Genomic DNA, 18,952 nt, shown 5'->3' on the forward strand with positions numbered 1-18,952 from the left:
TACGATTTTGTAATACATATATATTCAGAATCGGCGTAATTATTATTATTAAATCCACTTGAAAAAAAGAAACTTTTACAAGCTCAATAAAAATTATTTTAAACAAAAAATAACGCAAGTTCCCTTAAGTAATAAAAATTTATCAGAATTTGACGTAACTTCTATTTTTGGGGAAGTTGCGACAAATTTTCACATAAAATTTTCTCAAATATGCGTTTGCCGTAACTTGTTTTGCTCATTTACGTGGCTTGTAATTTGCAGCAAAATTGTAGTATTTCTCAACAAAACGTTCATATTAAATCATTTTAATTCAATATTTGTGAGAGATAAAGTGAGAAAAAATCCCTGCCCATCTGTCATTAATTCAAAACAAAACAAACAACGCGGCGCACAAAATTTATCCAATAAAATTTATGAAATAAATTTATTCAATAAAATTTATGAAATAAAAGCTTTTAGGGACAAGGCTAATAGTTTAATTGACTAATTTAGTCAAATAATGGCACATATTATCACTAGAGTAATTGAAATTGATATAGGGTGGATTGTGGAAAGGGAGATACTTAAGAAAAAGTTCAATTTCAAATGCATTTTTAAGCCGTATAAATATTTATTATTTTTAATTATTTTATATCATGAGATTCCTTGTGAAATATTCTAACAGAATCTTAACAGTTTTTATTAGAATTTTCAATAAATTAATTAGAATATTCCATCAAATTAGAAAACAACACATTTTGAAAAGATGGACAAAATTTTGGAAAGTTGGACAAAAACTTTTGGAAAGTTGGACATAGTGATATTAATGACAAAATATTATACGAAATATGTAGAAAATCAAATGTTGAGGGTTTTCTCTGTATACTTGCACATTGGATGGTTATGCTAATCCCTCCTTTAAGTCCGTGTAACAGTTGAGGAACGCTAATTACCAAGAACATCCTGGACGTCCAATCAAAAAGAGTTTCTGTAAATTTCACAGACGCCTCGCGCTGTCCAGGAGTTGTAGCTTTAAAGCGGATGCAATTTTTAGCACATTTCAATTCTCCATCCGCCCAAATTCCTATTCCACTTGCTTTGGGAGTTCTGTAGAGGCTCCTCTTTGTCTTTCTCCAGGTGTTTTTGCGATATTTACCATCCATTCTGTCAGAAAAAGTGGTCTTCGGAATCTGGAAATCCTTGCAGCCTTTTCCATAAGATTTTCTCCTTATCAGCTGCTAACTGCTGTTGCAACTATTTCTCCGGATACTTAAGGATCTTTGTCGTTCTTGTTAACGTGATTTCACTGCACAAAACCACCAAATTCATTCACAAAATCAACTTGTCCAAGATTTCATAAAACTTGTTCTGAAAGCAACGCGAAATTATATCACTTTTCTATCTTTTTAAATTTAATATTTCACAAATATTTTTTATTCACCTTTTAAATGGATGTATGTCCTTCGATTTTCACTACGGACTTAATAATATTTCACAAATTATGACGAAAAATCGAGCAAAACACTTTGATATTTTCCTAGCAACTTCCATAAGAAACAGAGAAAATGATAACTACCGTGTCAAGGTTATGAATATCACGCATGCAATACATTTTTTAAATTCTTCTTGCAAGTTACTTTTTGATTGTTTTATAACGATTTTTGCCTTTTTATCTTCTAAAATAATCACAAAATTAGGTTTAATAATCTTTTTATTGAAAATTGAAATATTTAATTGATTTATTATCAAGTTTTTAGGGAGGTGTCTCACATTCCACACTGCTTTGTCCAGCTTTCCAAACTGTCTCGCTTTAGGCAAATTGCACTAATGCGTTTTTGTAAATTGTCGTAACTTCCAGAATCTCCATATATTGCAAGCCACGGCTTTACAAACGATGGAAGTTACGATAAAATATTATTGTGTTTTTTCTAACATATATCTCAATATTTAAGATTTTAAATCATTTTATAAAGATTTTCTCGAGGTAACTTAGAGTTTATTAGTGACATATTCGTATATGTAGGATAACCCTATTTCCAATTACGTCTTGTTTCTAAAGATGGGCTATAGCATTTCGATTCGTATGAAGAAACTAAAATCAATTCACAATAAACCAAGGTAAATTCCCTAACTTATCATTGTCCTATGAAACTGAATAATTAATAAATATTTCAATAAAGGAGATCATTATGAATATAGAGTATATACTGTGCAGATATTGAAGATATTTCATACACAATCCGAAAGTGCTCCAATATGTTTCAGAATAAAGTGATGTTCATATTTTGTCTATAATATCTCTCCGTAGATTTGTTGATGTATGAATATTGAACTTTTGCAGCAAAGTTTAATACAAATAACACATGTTGCCCATGGAAACTAGTTCACTTCAATGGTTTCAACTATTGTGCCAATACAACAATATTGTCTGAGATCATCTCTATAGAAACACCCCTTAGAATTCAAGTTAGAAATCTTCGACAAATACAGCCTCATTATTATTGACTTGCCTCTTGTATTAGAAATCTTGGATTACATTATAAACTAATTGATCCATTGTTGAGTATAAAAACCAGGTTCTAAACATAGGTATGGCCTCCTAAATCTATAATTGATATTAGTATATATAAGCAGAATTGTGAAGTGTGTGAATTGAAGTGGTAAATCTGGATGAATTGCGAATATAGTGATGGGAATTGTGTTTTAAAGGATCTAACAGAGTGCATAAAGTGATTACTATGATGCATGTCAAATTTCCTCTTGTCAACAGGAACTGTCATACGATACGGAGAGTCAGACTGTGGGGATTATTAATAATCAATCATCATGTCACGCATCACGGAATCTTTAAAGAGACGTCGGTTCCTCCACAACACAACCCCATACCTTTTGTTGTGCTGTGGAGTGTTATGTGTGTTTTCTTGTGTGCAAACTTGAGATATACAGCACATCCAGGAAGGGATGGGAATCATCAAGTTGATGCGTGCAGAATGAAATTTATGTTAGGCACAATGATAAAATATTACACTTCTTTTCACATTCAATAAGATAGTCCAAAAAACCGACAGATGAACGTATCGATTTCCAACACATTACCACCCCTATATCTACCGTATGCATATATTTATGGTTTAGCAGAGATGCTAAAGGTGAAACAATGAATTACTCTTTGCCAACGTTACCACAATCTTATCATCTAAATCGTCTTATTTTCTCTGATCTCAGGGTGGTTTTAGCAGACAATAATAAATAGTTGTGTGTTATCGAAGAATCATAGAATTTAGCTTTACAATACTTTATCTTAAACCACGTTCATTCAACATAATTTATTAAAGAACATTAGTAAGGCACTAAAGATAATAGGTCGCTAGACTTTTTGCTTAGGGATTACATAATGCGGAAAAATGGAATAATAACTAAAGTTCTTGGTTTTCGTTTTAATACAAAAAGCCGAAAAGAAATTTAATACATGGCCGAAATGTGGTTAATACTGTAAAATTCGTTATCTTACGCAGAAGAGAAAATATTTAAAAAAAAAATGATACATTCATCATATTGTAGGGAAGGATAGGGCAATTCCACGTTTGCAGTATTTCCAAAAATATAAAAATTTGGTATAATAAATTAATTAATGATAAACGTTCCGCATATTTTCAATAAGTCAATACCGCATAACAAAATAATTGGACATAGTTAATTTGTGTATAGTTCATTAACATTTGGCAAATTAGTCTTAAATATGATTTCTGCTCCATGAAACTGTCCCACTTTACCTTTAAGGTTTTTAAAAAATAAAATAAAAAAAACGATATTTCCAAGTTTTTTGACATACGGTAAAGTGATATAAGTTGGACATAGTGTTACAAGTTGGGCAATTCGCCGATACAAGTTGGACATGGCTTTTTTCTTGATAAATACAGTACAAAATTTGTTTTTAAGCACAAGAAACCAAATTATTAAAGCATTAAAAATATACAAATAAAAATGAAGTACTAAATTTATCATGACAAAAAGCCCTGTGCAAATTGTACCATTGTCCAACTTGTACCACTGTCGTCCAACTTGTACCACTTTACCCTATGGCATTTTGCATTGATCATTATCGCTTTCACATTTTTTTTTAATTTAGGATTTGAATTATTTTACGTTTTCTTATTTGTCTAAGGATTTACAAGAGGAAATATTTTTTTAAACTCAACTAATAGAAAACATAGAATGCATTCCATTCAATCGCTTTAAAGCGATTTAAGCTTTGAAAGCAAAAATTAGAGCCACATTACCAGACTAAAGCTAGAGACGATATCGTAGTTTAGTTACATTACTTATTCTACTTATTTAATTCGACAAATTAAAAAATCAAACTAATATTTCCATTAATAAAGCTGTCGGAATTTCAAATTCTTATATATTCAGATGAATATATTTTAGAAATATGCATTTATTCAAAATTGAAAATTTCTTAATATGATTTTAAAGCTATAATTTCTTTTTATTATACGCAAATTTTCAAATTTTTTACGTATAAAAGATTTTTACGCTCTTTAATAAAATTGAACAAAACAAAATGATGTTAGGAATTTTCGTTTTACCTTAGTTTTTATGTAAAATTCTTTGAGTTTAGTTTAAACATAAAAACTCGAAGAAATTTGGCACATTAACCGTTAAGGACTAGCCCTTCATGTTCGTCCTTCCAAGTAACCCTGTTGTTTAAAATCTATTTCTAACTCAGTCAGGACTTATCTGACGGCCTTTTTAACCAAAATTTTCCTATAGAATACTTTACGATGACATGCTATGTAGACTGATTTCGACACATTGAACCATTTGAAAATCCTGAATTGTTGTTTTCTTAATACTATTGGCCCGTGAAACTGGTAACCTTATGAATTATTGATTTTCGTAATTTAATGTAGTCAGCTGTGATATTCACGATCATTCCATATGCTTTCGTAGCCTCAAAAATCTAATAGAGCCTCTAACGAGAAAGTTCTATATTTGCTCCTATTTCTCAAAGTTTCCTTTATCCAAACTTGAAAAATTAATTGTCAAGACACTAAATAATTATTGACATTACACTAAAATTTTGTTATTATTTTTAAATACTTGAAATAAATTTGAGTTTATTACAGTGGTCCTATTTTATTGTCCAAACAGATTATCACTACTCACGTATTATAATATAATTTCTAATGGCCAAAACAAAACTTATTCTACGTATGGATATCATTTAAATATTTTTACATCAAAATTATTCCAACGCATTGGAATAAAAAATTACAAGAATTAAAAAAGTAGGCTTATCAGAGGTGGTCCTATTATTTTTGCCACCACTGTAAATAAAAATAAATGATATAATAAAACATAAATAAGTAATATAAATAAATTATCATAAATTTATAACAAAAACATTAATTTTGAACAACTTGTTTTTCAAAATTTCAGCATTATTGCGTGTTTCTAATTTAATTTAATTTTAAGATTTTACAAAGTTTTATTTTCAGAAATTATTTTATTAAAAATTAAAACTCTGAGTAAGAAATTATAGAAGTTTGCTTTTCTAAACTGTTCATGAAACTATTCTTGCCATAAAGTCATAAGGATAATTTTTAATGTCTTTGATTTTTCCTTTGCGAAAAATATATGTTTATTTTTGAGATCTGACAATTTATTATTTCTGTTTCTCATTACATTGCTGAACAAATTTCACTTTTACTGATCATTTTAATTGCCAAAATCTTACCTCATCTGCCACAGCTTTCACTAGGTCGATGTAAAAGTACACTGAAATCCTTATTATTTTAATCGATAACCTCTTCAAACACCTTTCAATGTGTTATGGAGTTTTCTTAGAGCAGCAAAGCTGCTTAGTATGGTACTTGTGGGTCTCTTTCACAAATCCAAACATCTTTCTGCTTTGTTAACCACTTTAATTTGTTTTAAATTGCAAATGAAACTCTATACAGGTTCAAAGATTGCAAAGTTTTCTGTTGTTAATTGAAGATTAAAAAAGTGTTGAAATGAAATTTAGGATTTTGTAGATAAAAACTAGATTTTATGTGAAAATACTTGCATCCTGGAGAGGATTTGGATTGTGAAAAGCTTTGTGAATTGAAAAAGAAATTTTCATTGGGATGTGGAAGAAAAAAAAATTGGGATAGGTGATGATGAAACAAACAAAATTGAAACGACATATAGAATCCAGAAAGAAGTGTTTAGAAAGTATTTCAAAATCATTTTTCCAACCATTCGGCAAACACCCCAAGCTAGGAAGCAGGATATGAAAGCGGAAGCAGAGAAAAATTGTGCGGAGAAAAAGCGGAAAGAAGAATGCTACAGTGGATGGAGGACATTGGGGAGTCCTGGATAGATGGGGTATGGGGGTAAGGGTGGAACTAGGCGAGAAGGGAATTTTTCTGGGGAGGTGAGAAGCAAAAGGAGCAGCAACTGACTCTGGTCAATGTCTATTGGAAGAGTGGGAATAAATAGAGGGGGATGATGGAGATGGTGGTGTGGAAAAAAATTTGATGGATTGTAATTTTTTTGTTGTTATGTGCAAGAATCGTGGGGCATTGAGAAATATTTTGGCACGGCGCGATTTGAGCTTCAACCCCAGAAATTTGGTGATTTGTCAGCTGATGATGTGGTCGCTGTAGCGTAATGAATACCATTTGTACTTACCCTCCCCTGGCTAATTGCCAAAAATTTCAACTATGTCAATTTCAATCAAATGACTGCACCAGTATTTTGCTCCCTATACTCTGCCTCATTGCCTCAGAAAGCTGACAAGTACACTCACCAGAAAAAACACCATCGAGAAAAGAGCCACATTTCCGTCCTCCATTCAAGCCTAGATCCAAAGTTTTCCTTCACACGGGGGAAGAAAAAACTTTTCTCTTTGAAATATTTATGCTGAATTTACATCTCATCGAGAGTAAAGTAAATTTATACCACAACTTTCTTCACGTCTAAAAGAGAACTTTTTTTCTCATACATATTATCGCGAACTTAAGAAATTTTGTAAATGTTTCTAAAGGGCGCTTTTGGTAGAACTTTCACTTGCACCTCTTCTTTGGTATTTCAACAATCACTGAATTTTATTTCACTAGAATTGGAATGGTGCTGTCCATAAATGATTCGTTATCTTAAATTCCGTTTAGAAAGGTTTTTTTTTTAGACCTGAGATTTAGCCACTGAGTTTGGCTTAAATTATATTAAAACAACAGGCACAGAAATTATTGGAAAAATGTTTTTTGTTCCCTCCTCCACCCAGAGGTCATCAGCTCTATGAGCTGATTTCGGACCGTGGCATTGCTATGTTATACATAAGGACATAACCATCACAGTGCATGGCTCGCATACTTTCGACATTCTCAGTATGAATAAAAATTAATTTAAATTGTTCAGATAGTTTACGAGGCCCTGCACTGGTCAACCCTGTCAGACCATATGCTTCGGAAACAGTCCGGCCACTAGATACCCCGCCCAGTCATTGAAAGCCCGTGGCTTCACACTTTGGAGGTAAAGAACTCAGCTAGTCCGAGAGAAACCCTCTCAACACAAGCCTACAAGCTAGACGACCTAGTCGAAACATAAGATACCCCCCGGTTCATATAAAGAAAGCCCCACAACACCCACCGAACATGAAATCTCTGACATTAATTTTGTACTAATATTAATTTTGTACAAATGCGCATTTATTCTGGTATGATTGCAACACTAAGAAAAAACCTAAAAAGTTAAAACAACTCTATGGCAGAGTTGAATTAACTCGAAGAATATCAATGTAATTGTTACTCTGTTTCATTGTAAATTTTAGTAAATAGAGTTGAAACAACTCTTCGTGCGAATTGAATGCATTCCTCGGATATCGATGTAAAATTTCATCTCGACTGAAGTATATGCTTAAGTGTTTTTGTTTTAAGAATATACTTCAGTCAAGAAGATTTTCGTGCGACAAAGTTCATATAAAACATCAACTAGAATTAAACCTAACAGTTTTCATGAAGACGTGCGTACACATACATGATATTTCACTCAGAACATAAGGAACTTGAGGTCAAAAAAATATTACTAAAGAAAATGATAAAACAAAAAAAAACATAAAATTGCAAAACATATTCATTTTGAGATTTGAGAGTTATTTTAACTCTAAAAAAGATTTTTCTTAACTTTTGAAACTAGTTATTTTAACTCTTAAAACGAGTTATTTTTAGTCTTAAAAAGAGTTATTTACATTATTTTGTCATGTAAATTTTACGGAAAAAAAGTTAAAACAACTCTTCCGAATATTACACCTAAATAGAAGTAAAATCAGCTCTAAAATATAGTTAATCGAAAATCACAACGAAAAAGAGTTAATTCAACATCGATTCGAGTAAGTCGAATCAGAGAAATCAGAGAAAGAAAATTTAGAAATTATTAAATTGTGAAATATTTAAATCCCATAAAAACCTTCCCAACTGATTTTTCCTGCTGTGATATTTTTTCTTAATTCCCAAAATTAAACGAATCCTCAAGAAATCACAAAAACATAGTCTTAGTCGACCACTGAAGAAGGTCCATATCCGGACCGAAAGCTCTGGGCAAGATTAAAAAGGTGTTTTAGTCTTGAGGTGAAGAAAACTCTCACTGGTGATCACCGGAATTTTTATAATTAACTCATCACACCAGTTCCATGACCTGACGATTAGCTAAAACAATGATTTACCGGAATATCGGACTTTTCATTTATTGAAAACTCAAGAATAAATGGTGATCACTTACTTTTAATTTCAAACATTTTTAGGATAAGAAATGTAATTTAATTTAAAATCTGAAGATTAATTTATTACTCAAGAAGAGAAATCTTGTTAAACCGATACTCTCATTTTTTGGAAGGAAAAGAAGGGATATTTTACATACGAAGTGATAAAAGTATGGAGTGCCGATTTTGTCCGATGTCTCTGACTATTTCCATCTGGGTGAATCCGTGGAAGAACTGAAGATTGCTTTTCTCCCCGTCAGCCGATCGAATCCCTGAAGTAAATGTCCACCAGTCGCTCGGTGACTCCCACGACGATTCCCCCTTAGGGGCAGCTAGCCTCCCGCGACGGCGACGATAAGAATACCGGTGGGGCCCATGGTGCGATTTCTCCATCAATTGACTCCAAGTCATCTTGGGAAGCCAATATTTAGCTTTACGTACGGTCTGGATTCCTAATTCGCAGGATGGCACCTCCGATAGTCCTAAATGGCTGGGATTTCCTCCAGGAAAGTCCATTGTCTCGACGATAGGCATTCCTCCACATGGAGGAGAACTTTTGACTCTCCACCACTCACTCTCACTGCTTTCTCCTCGGGGATCTGATCCAAACTCATCCGGTTGGGAAAAAGAGGACGGGAGGAAGGTGGATTGACACCACACATTCACAGAAATGGCATTTATTCCGATTTTCGCCGTAATTTAAATAACTTTTATAGCAACGAATTTGATTTAAAAAAGTGCACGTTATATAGCCGAGAGACGGCTTAAAGTAATTATACATTCGAAATAATGGTTAAACTACATTTCCATCATTTTCCACTAAGTCGTCTTTTGGCTTAAGTCGTAAGTGTATCTAGGGCATTAGGCTTCGATTCAAAAATCTATTGGTAATAAATTGGTACCGGCAATCCAGAGGCATTACTCCTGCCAAAACGTCGACAGAACTAATGTGTGTACTTGGCGTCAACCCAATGCAAGTACGTATGGCTGGAAAAATGTTGAATTAGGATCTAATTAGACTCTGGATCATTCTCGAGAATATTTAATCCTTAAAATTTGGCAGAAAAGAAACAGCCTAAGGTCTTTGAGAGACCTGAGGATTAGCCGAAAAACGGCTTAGCGTAATTATATTCGAAATAATGGTTAAACTACATTTCCATCATTTTCCACTAAGCCATCTCTATACTTCAGACGTAAGTCTGTCAAGGTACTTAGATACAATATAATGAGGGTTTAGGATTATGGTTTTCTAGAATTTATTTATATAATAAATGTAAGTTTCTTGAGTTAATTCTATCTAACTTAAAGGGCGTGTAAATTCAAGCTTTGCAAATCAAACATACCAAGAACATGATGAAATTAAATGACTTTTGTAATGACTTTTTGAATTTATTATAAAACTACGTACTCGACTCGATTCCTTTACCCCCAAAATTCAACTCACAATCGAATTTTCACACATTTCGAGGCGACCTGTAAAGAATCTCAGCTACAATAAGCTTATCTGAGCTTACCATTGGTTTATTGCTTGAAATGTATTTATTTTTAGTTTAAATCGAGAATATGAATATCTTCTAATAGAAATAATACAATGCCATCCTTGGCTCAAACCGCACAAGTATAGCAATTCTCCTATAGTAACGTGAATTCTAAATCTATATGGTATCAGATAATAGATTGTGATCCCTTTGTTTCCAAAACAAGTCACTGGATATCCGCTTAGACTGGAAGCTGTCCAACAGGATAGAGTATTCTGCGTGATGAATTTATTCATTGCTCAACAGTCATGACAAAATATCACACTGAATATACACTGTCACAGCAAAAGGGGTCAGTTTACGTTCGACGTGAACGTGGATTTATAATGGAGCATCACGCGGAATAAGCGATTTGGACTTGATTAATTATAATGCGGGGGATTCACAGCGACAACCATGTAGGCAATATGACCAATCCTGATGGACCTAAACCTTAACGGATGCCGCGATGATGTCGCGTCTCTGTGACTGTCAATTTGTCGCCAATGCCCCCTCCGGATATTGCGTATCTGCTGTCCGCATCATAGGAAATTACATACATATATTGATTATGGATTGGTTCGTTGTGCCAACGACCACTAAATAAACACATATATTTTGGATTATTTATCTGGCGTGTGATTCTTCGACATGCACAGTGTCAATCTAAATTCCCCAAACCACTTGGTTTTAGGTTAAGTTACTCCCACGCTTCCCAAAACTTCCAGCGCACTTACAATTTCTGAGTTATTGGATTAAGTGTCGTGTTTTCGGGGGATGCCCTGAGGACTTTCTTGAATTACACATAGTCCATAGATAGAGATGGCCTACGAGAAGATTGAGAGACACTCTTACGATCCCCGGCAGGGGAATGGGAACATTGGCCCGTCTCTGAGATTGCTACATGTGCAAGAAAAGGAAATATCCGCCACATATCTAGCACAATATTGGTGTTGCCTCCCTTCTTTGGTGATCCAATCAATTTGCCGGCGTCTGTATCACAAGTTTATGGATAGCAATACAGTGCGCCTCCGTGGTCCATGTCGCAACCTCCCCGGCAAAACGAAGCATAAAATTTATGGGGTTGGTAATGACGACGCTCTCGTGGCGATAAAAGAAATAAACATTTGCCAAATTTCTCTCTAGTATTTCTCCAGCTACTTGTGGGGTACGAAGGGAGTCAGGGGTGACATCCACAGTAAATATTCCTCATGGGAGCTACTCGTTGTTCCAATGCTCCACACATATCAGAACAATTCCGCACAATCTCATCGCGTACTGTGGCATTTGCGCAACCCCATGACACACCAAATCCCATTGATCGCCATCCTTTTCCGGCTTCTTTCGACACCGCCCCCAACTCCAGATTTGAATTCAACATTCATTCACACATGTGTCGAGTTGATGATTTTATAATTTTGAGTAAATTAGTACAGTCAGAATAATGCATAATCACAGCAGTTGATTGGCTCAGCAAATATACCGATTGTGCACAATGTGAACTACTGGACATCATTAGTACCATGATGCCTATAATGAGTTTACAAATTAGTTCACTTCAACTGTAGTTTCCAGGATCACAGAGAATATGCATTACCACATTGAATGCATGTCATAGCTAAAAATTGCTAATGAATAATTTTTAAGAGATTTTACGGAAGGGCTATGAAGAGTTTAGACACAGAAAAGTTTCGCATAATAGGGTGAAAGGAACGTCTGACACTTGGGATACGAAATTTGAACATCTCTGTTTATAGTAAAAGGTATATTACAGAAAAAACGTTATATTACTTATATTTTACTAGATAGATTAAATAATTTTCAACATTTTGACAAAAGTGTCAATAGGGGTTCCCTGTCGAACAGACGTTCCTCAGACCCTACACGATATTATTCCATCTTCCTTAATAAAATTGACCCATGGAACTTTTCAGAAAATATAAAGTAAAAGGATAGATGTCTCTGCTTAGAAAAGAAGAAAGTGCCTCGGATGAAAGGGGTATGGTGTGTTGTATGAAATAATAGATGTAAACACAAGTAGACTTTGAATCTCCAATAATAATCTTAGATAAAAGGTAGATGGAACTCTATTTGCACAAAATGTTGTTGGTGTTCGAAGAATTCAAACTCAGTTTCGAACTTCCATATTAAATTTTCGCACAAGATGGAGAAAATTTATGAAGCATTAGGGATCATCTAAACGGGGGGATTTTATTTCGAAATCGCCATTTTGACACAAGTCCACCATTGAGCTTTAGACCGGTTCATTTTTGCCTATCTTTTGGCGCTTAAAATTTTCCTCTTTGAAAGCTCCATTTGTTTATGTTCGAATATTTTGACATTTCAAACGATTTTAAATAATTTTTTTTCAAGAGATGTCTTTTTCGTAAACTATTTTCAAAGTTAACAAGAGTGGAAAAGCAGGTGAAATAAGGACACGATATCGATCACTCTTCTGAATATAGTGTTTAGTCTTCATTAGAATGTGGTCGAATTGTTAAATAGACATCCTTGTATAGCTATAGAATTTCTCAGCGGAAAAGTGATATTCAACTACTTTCTAGGAATTAAGAGACCCATACGTATATGAATAAAGTTGGTTTATAGAAAAACAAAAACCTTTTTTCTAAATATTTTCTAAATTTAGCAAAAATATTGGCATAAAATCCTACAGTAGAACGGTTTTGATATAGAGAATGGGTGCCCCATTTCCTGTTATAAAATGTTTGTCACCAGGCATAATTATTAACTTTACCACTATTTAACAAGTTCTTTGATTTAAAGCACTGTGTGATTGACGTTCGAAATGTTTCGAAATAAAATAGAAAGTCTTCCAGATTATCTATTTTAGTTAGAGCACACTTGGAGAATTTATAACAGATGGTAGAGAAAATTTATCTGAGGGATGAACCATTAGGGGAGATTTCCCGAGACTCACCGGTGCATACCAGAGTGGGGTGCATTTCGAAATCCCCCCGTATAGAAGACGCCTTACACTAAAAAGTTCACAAAAGAGTTACTTAGTGATCATGGAGTTATTAAATAATAGGACAAAAACAAAAAACGTCGTTGCTTTGTAGTCTTCCTCACAACAATATGAAGACCGACACATTTTGACACTTGAGTACTTTGAAATTCAAACAGGATGTACTTCCGCAATCTTGCGGGATTATTAAGAAGTACGAATGTCTCTTTTATGGGTTTTCAAATAGACTTTCGAATTTTTCAAGCTCCACTTGTGAATGGTAAGAATAGGTATTTTCCTTTCTAACCAAACAAATCTCTTTAGCCCTCCGGTGGTTGAGTCTCCACTGGAGTGCAAAGTCACTTGCTTCTAACGAACAAAGTTTTAAAGATTTTTGATATAAATTGTGAAAGTGTTCGAATTCGAAGTCGTGTAGAGAAAACTGTGGCACCAACGAAAATGGGGTAGCACCAAACACTAATTCTTACTATTTGAACTATATCGACCATGTCTTCAGTGGACAAACATCCGTATCTATAAATTCATACAGGTCTCTTCAACTGAAATCTAATATCAAATTAAAAACTCGCATTGTTCGGTGCTACCCTATGTTTAGTGGTGCCCCTGTTTTCCCTAAAACTTTTTCGTAATATCTACCCTATGAATAAAAGTAATTTTAGGACGAAAATAATTTATCGGTTTATTACCAATTTTGAACGGTTCAGACTTAAAACAGATGCTAAAGCCTTCATAATAAACTCATACTTGTGCAAATCGTTTGGAACTTAAATAACTTCTCGCAATTTTATCCTTTGACCTTGAAAATTCCTCATATGGAATAATTCAAGGCCTTTTTGTATATGAGAAAACGTATATTAAACGTATATAGGAGTAATCCAAAAGTTGGAGCATCTTTATAATAGGGCCAAATCTGACAAATGCAGATTTATCGATATTATCGATTCGATAGTATCGATAAGTTATCATTCCACCCCTGATTTGCGAAGATAATGTGGAAAAAAGGCTCAAGTGATTCACTTTATCCCTGTACTCCCTGTCATTCCAAGAACTGTAAAAAAAATAAGTACTTAATAAACTCTAATAATATTTAAATATTATCCACACATATCAATCAATATTTATTTAAATTTATAATTAGTAAATAAACTAAAACCTGAAACCAGAAAAAGATACAGCATATTTGAAAGCTTTTGTGGTTATTAGTATCAGATAAATCTACTCACTAGAACCTCATTATTTTGACACAAATAATTTAATTTTATTCTGTTTTAATTATGTGGTTACAATGGCTCATAAAAGTTTACCGACAAATGATTTAGTCATTATGACCTTTTCCAATTGCAGTGGCGATGAATAAAACCAAAACTTGATGAAGAGTTTGAGTAGAGTTTTTGGTGCAAAACTAATTTTGCAAGTTGCTTTTTTCACCACAGGATTTGGATATTTCTGTAAATGACGGAAATATTGGGAAATGTTGCACAATTTTATGGCAAATGGAAATTTATCCAGGTGATTATGGGTAGAGTGCGGCAGTGAAAAACGTAACATAAAAGGCTATACGAAACATGTGAGCGTTATTGCATTGACTGTATACGGACATGGGTACAGGGAATTGGCATAAAACTCTGTGCGAAGGATAATTTTGTCAGATCGTCGAAGACTTTCAAATTGACGGAATTTAACTATTGAATAGAAATACGGTCAGTACCAAAAGGTTTATGGTGATGGGGATACATTTTGTAAGACCAGAAAAAGGTATACGATTGCATACCGAACTCGGGATCAAATCAAATAAAATACAAAATGTGTAATGGGTGGTTGTGTGGTGTTTGCTGCAATATTCATGGTTGTCCTACCTAATAGCCGTCCACATCGATTTACCATCAAATCTGTCTACGTTGATACATATTGCAAAAAACAAAATGAACTGGAGTAAACGCGTAACGCATAGGTGTTCAAAATTCGAAGTGATCAGCAACCAATTGTGAATGAATAGTCAAACATTGCACAAAACAGCAAATACCTTTAGGGTACAATTAGGGAGTGTTTGTTTAATTTGTGTAGCATTTCAATGTAAATTAGTATATTGAAAGAAAACAGTGTGAAACGAAAATAAATAAATTCTTGATAATATGCCTAAATACTATTTATATTATCTGATGAATTGAGGAAGATGGAGTTAACAGAGGGGACAAATTCTTTAACCACTACCTACACGGTAAAAACTTTTGGACACTGACCAAAATATTGGAACAAATTTTGCTTTGAACAATTTTTATTGGAATCAATTTGTCCCTAGAAAAGATATTTTTCTGTTTCAAAAAGTTTTCTTTACAGTTTTGTTACGAAATATAGTTACAATTTTGTTAGGTATAGTTTTGTCTAGACATTTTTCACCGTGTAAGGGAAATTGGAATGTTACATTAATTACTTTTGTATTATAGACGAAATTTAAATATTCATATCTCCGCGATATCACGAAAAAATGTAGCAAAAAGAAGAAAGCCAACCTTATAAAAACGGAATTTTTGCGTTATTTATTTAAATAGATCAGCAGAAAACCAAATAAAAATTCAGTATCAGTTGAAAAGTGCGCATATTTTGTACACTTTGACCTTTTAGCTTGAGGTTACCTTAAAAGGTTCAAATTGGGTATGAAATTTAATATTTTATACTCGAAAAATCGTAAAGTTAAAAGAAAAAATTGAGATCATTAACATATTCATTACTTAGAAATTTCATAACCTTCACAAAAAATTCAAATTAGATCAAATCGATTAAAAAACTACCCTCCAGTTAATCTTTAACTTCACAAATATAAAATGGAGAATAGTTAATATGAATGGCCAAAATTTCGCTTCTAACTCCAAAACATATTCAAAAATTAATAAAATCGCTTGAGTTAATTTAAAAATAGCAAAAAACATAATTTTAGAAGGGACGGTAGGGGCCAAAAAAACGTATGAGAAAAATTAGAAAGTCTACATTTTTAAGTTCTGCAGAGTAAATAGATTTCTAAATTCCAGATTTTACAATTTCCACGTACTTGAATCCACATTTTACAATTTCTAAATTCCAATTTTAAAAATTTCAGAATTTCAAAAGTGCGTATTCTGAAATTTCAGGATTTTTACATTATAGATTTTAAAATTTTTGAATTTCCAGGTTATTGAATTCAGATTAATTTTTTTGAAAACTCACCATTTCTAGGTTTGTCTCTGAGTATTTCGGCGAATTAGTCTAATATTCAATTCGATTGTCGAGATCAATACTATAAAGTAGAATAGTGGTAAAAAATAGATATGTTTCTCTCCTAAAATTCAGCTCAGAAAAATATTTGAAGGTAGTTCCAGTTCTAAACAGTCCGGTAGAAAATCTCATCTACCATAAGTTTAACTGGGCTTATAACTGGTCATTCACTGGCCGAATTTAATTATTTTACTTTGACATTGTGCTAAATTAAAGGCATTTCACTGCTCGAACTCCACGGAGAGAGCAGTATATAATCCCTCGATTTTTTAACCCTTCTAAAATTTCCACCTTCCACCCCCCGGAGACCACTTTTCTCAACAAATCTTCGCGGTTCAGACGATTTCTGAGAAATCGTCATGCTGTTTGTCCGTTCGACTGTCGCCAGCTCTAGAGGCCAAACAGTTAGAGATAGCGACATGGGACCGAAGGGGGACCCTCCCACATGTTTAGGCTCGATGAGAACGTCTTCGAAATTCCAATAAAACTGAGACGGTTCCAATCGGTTCTGAACCAGTTCATAACCGATAAATAATTTTTTTTTCGAAATTCAATTATATTAGACTTAAGTCATTTTGGGCAATGTTATGACTGATTTATAAATCCGTTCAAATCGGTTGCGAACCAAAAATCACTTTTATTACCCTTAAAATTATTTTATGGGATCTTTTGGGTGATTTACAAATCAGTTTAAAACGGTTGAGAACCGGCCGACGGTAAATGATGCGAAAGTACTTTTGAGGATATCATCTAAGTCACGAGTTCGAGTACTTCGCAAAGCCTGGGACGCTTTGCCACCTCTTTTAGCTTAGATTCTTTCAATTCTTTACTTTCTCTTTATAAGAAATAAATGGGGAAAAATTAATTATACATAATTCAAGTATCCGTTCCATATTTTTCTTCCAGTACCAAGACATAAGGAAAAATTAAGAAGTTGTAGCATCTTGGCAACTTGAGTATGATTTAATTTATTTAAACATTGAATAGTTTTGTAATCAATTTCACGTTATTATCTTTCTAAAATGATAATCTATTTAAGTTTTTTACACGAGAAAGTACTAATTTCCTAACTAATGCCATTGATTTTACTATTTTTTGCTACAATTGAAAATTTTTCACTGACCCACCCGTTTATAAGGTAAAGTACCCTTACTCGACCGGGTTCCTCTATTCGACCGGTGGGTCAATTTTTGAATATTTGATGGTGAATTTCATCTATTTCTATGAATTTGTCATTGATTCGTATTATTTAAAGAATAATTGACCTATTAATGTTAGATCATACACAAAATATTATAGCAAATATAATTAAATTGAATAAATAAATCTACCGGTCGAATAGAGGAACCGGTCGAATAAAGGGTACTTTACCTTATATGTCTTTTTTTATTCTCTTACTAAATTAAAATTATTGAGCATATTTTTTCATCTCAAAATAAATAATGCCTATATGTTTTGCGCTAAATATTATTTTGTCGGTCAGCAGGACCGAATATTTGATTGGGTTTTTGCTTTATGCGGACTTCAATTTCCGAATAGGGTTTGAAAATGTATAAAATCATTCAAATATTCCATTTTAAATCCTGTCTAAATCCCTTTACATAAATTCTCTTGTACAATAATTCTATAAAATCCACCACCTGTTATTGCACTTCCTGCTTTCCTTAAACATTCCCAGGATAACCCCCAACCCAACCAACATCAAAAACCAATAGATTTTTATTATGCAACTAGTGTGCAACTTTATACTAGTATATAGTGTAATGTCAATTGATAAGTTTGTTGTATCTCTCTTCCACAGATTCGATAATCCAGCTTCAGTGGCGACAACACCGACTCGCCAGCTAACTTACAATTACTTGGTATCGCTAAATCTCTGGCTTCTGCTGTTCCCCTGTGATTTATGCTGTGATTGGACGATGGGAACTGTACCGCTGGTTGAATCGTTTATGGATCCACGCAACATTGCCACAATATTGGCATATTTGCTAATTGGTATTCTCGTTTGGATAGCCTTTATTAGTGAGAATCGGCAGCAAACTACAATTATTATCATGGTGAGTAGTAAACTTATGTAGTAAAATGCAAAATTATAGATATATGCTCATTCTGATATTTATTCATTTTAATTTTGACCACTCGTCGAATCAATATAACCGATATACACTAGAGAGAATCGCTTTGTTTGCATTTTGTGGCTACAACGAATAATGCGTGAGGCCGCCCCATACTACCAAAAACCACGGTAGCACAATAAAATACACACGTCCCAAAATGCGGGAAGAAGCCATGAAATGTAGAAATGAATGCTAATTAATGGCATTGAGTGCATATAGTGGATCATGTATAGAATTTTCGCCCATCTGTACACAGGGTGCAAAATAACTTTCAGCTTTTTCTGTCACTCATACTAATTACGATGCATTGAAAATGTGCAATCAATCAACTACTTTGTGCCAATTCGCAATTTACACATAT

General features: G+C 33.4%; 1 protein-coding gene across 1 annotated transcript in view; it reads left to right on the forward strand.

Moving 5' to 3' along the window:
* Positions 1-18,952, forward strand: part of LOC129807130 (protein O-mannosyl-transferase Tmtc3) — a 325,993-nt gene that overhangs the window by 271,996 nt on the left and 35,045 nt on the right. Inside the window, exon 7 of the mRNA XM_055856176.1 lies at positions 18,276-18,531. Coding sequence (XP_055712151.1) covers positions 18,276-18,531 — 256 coding nt within the window. The remainder of the gene's footprint in view (positions 1-18,275; positions 18,532-18,952) is intronic.

Source organism: Phlebotomus papatasi, chromosome 3 (assembly GCF_024763615.1).
Source record: "Phlebotomus papatasi isolate M1 chromosome 3, Ppap_2.1, whole genome shotgun sequence".
Taxonomy (NCBI): domain Eukaryota; kingdom Metazoa; phylum Arthropoda; class Insecta; order Diptera; family Psychodidae; genus Phlebotomus; species Phlebotomus papatasi.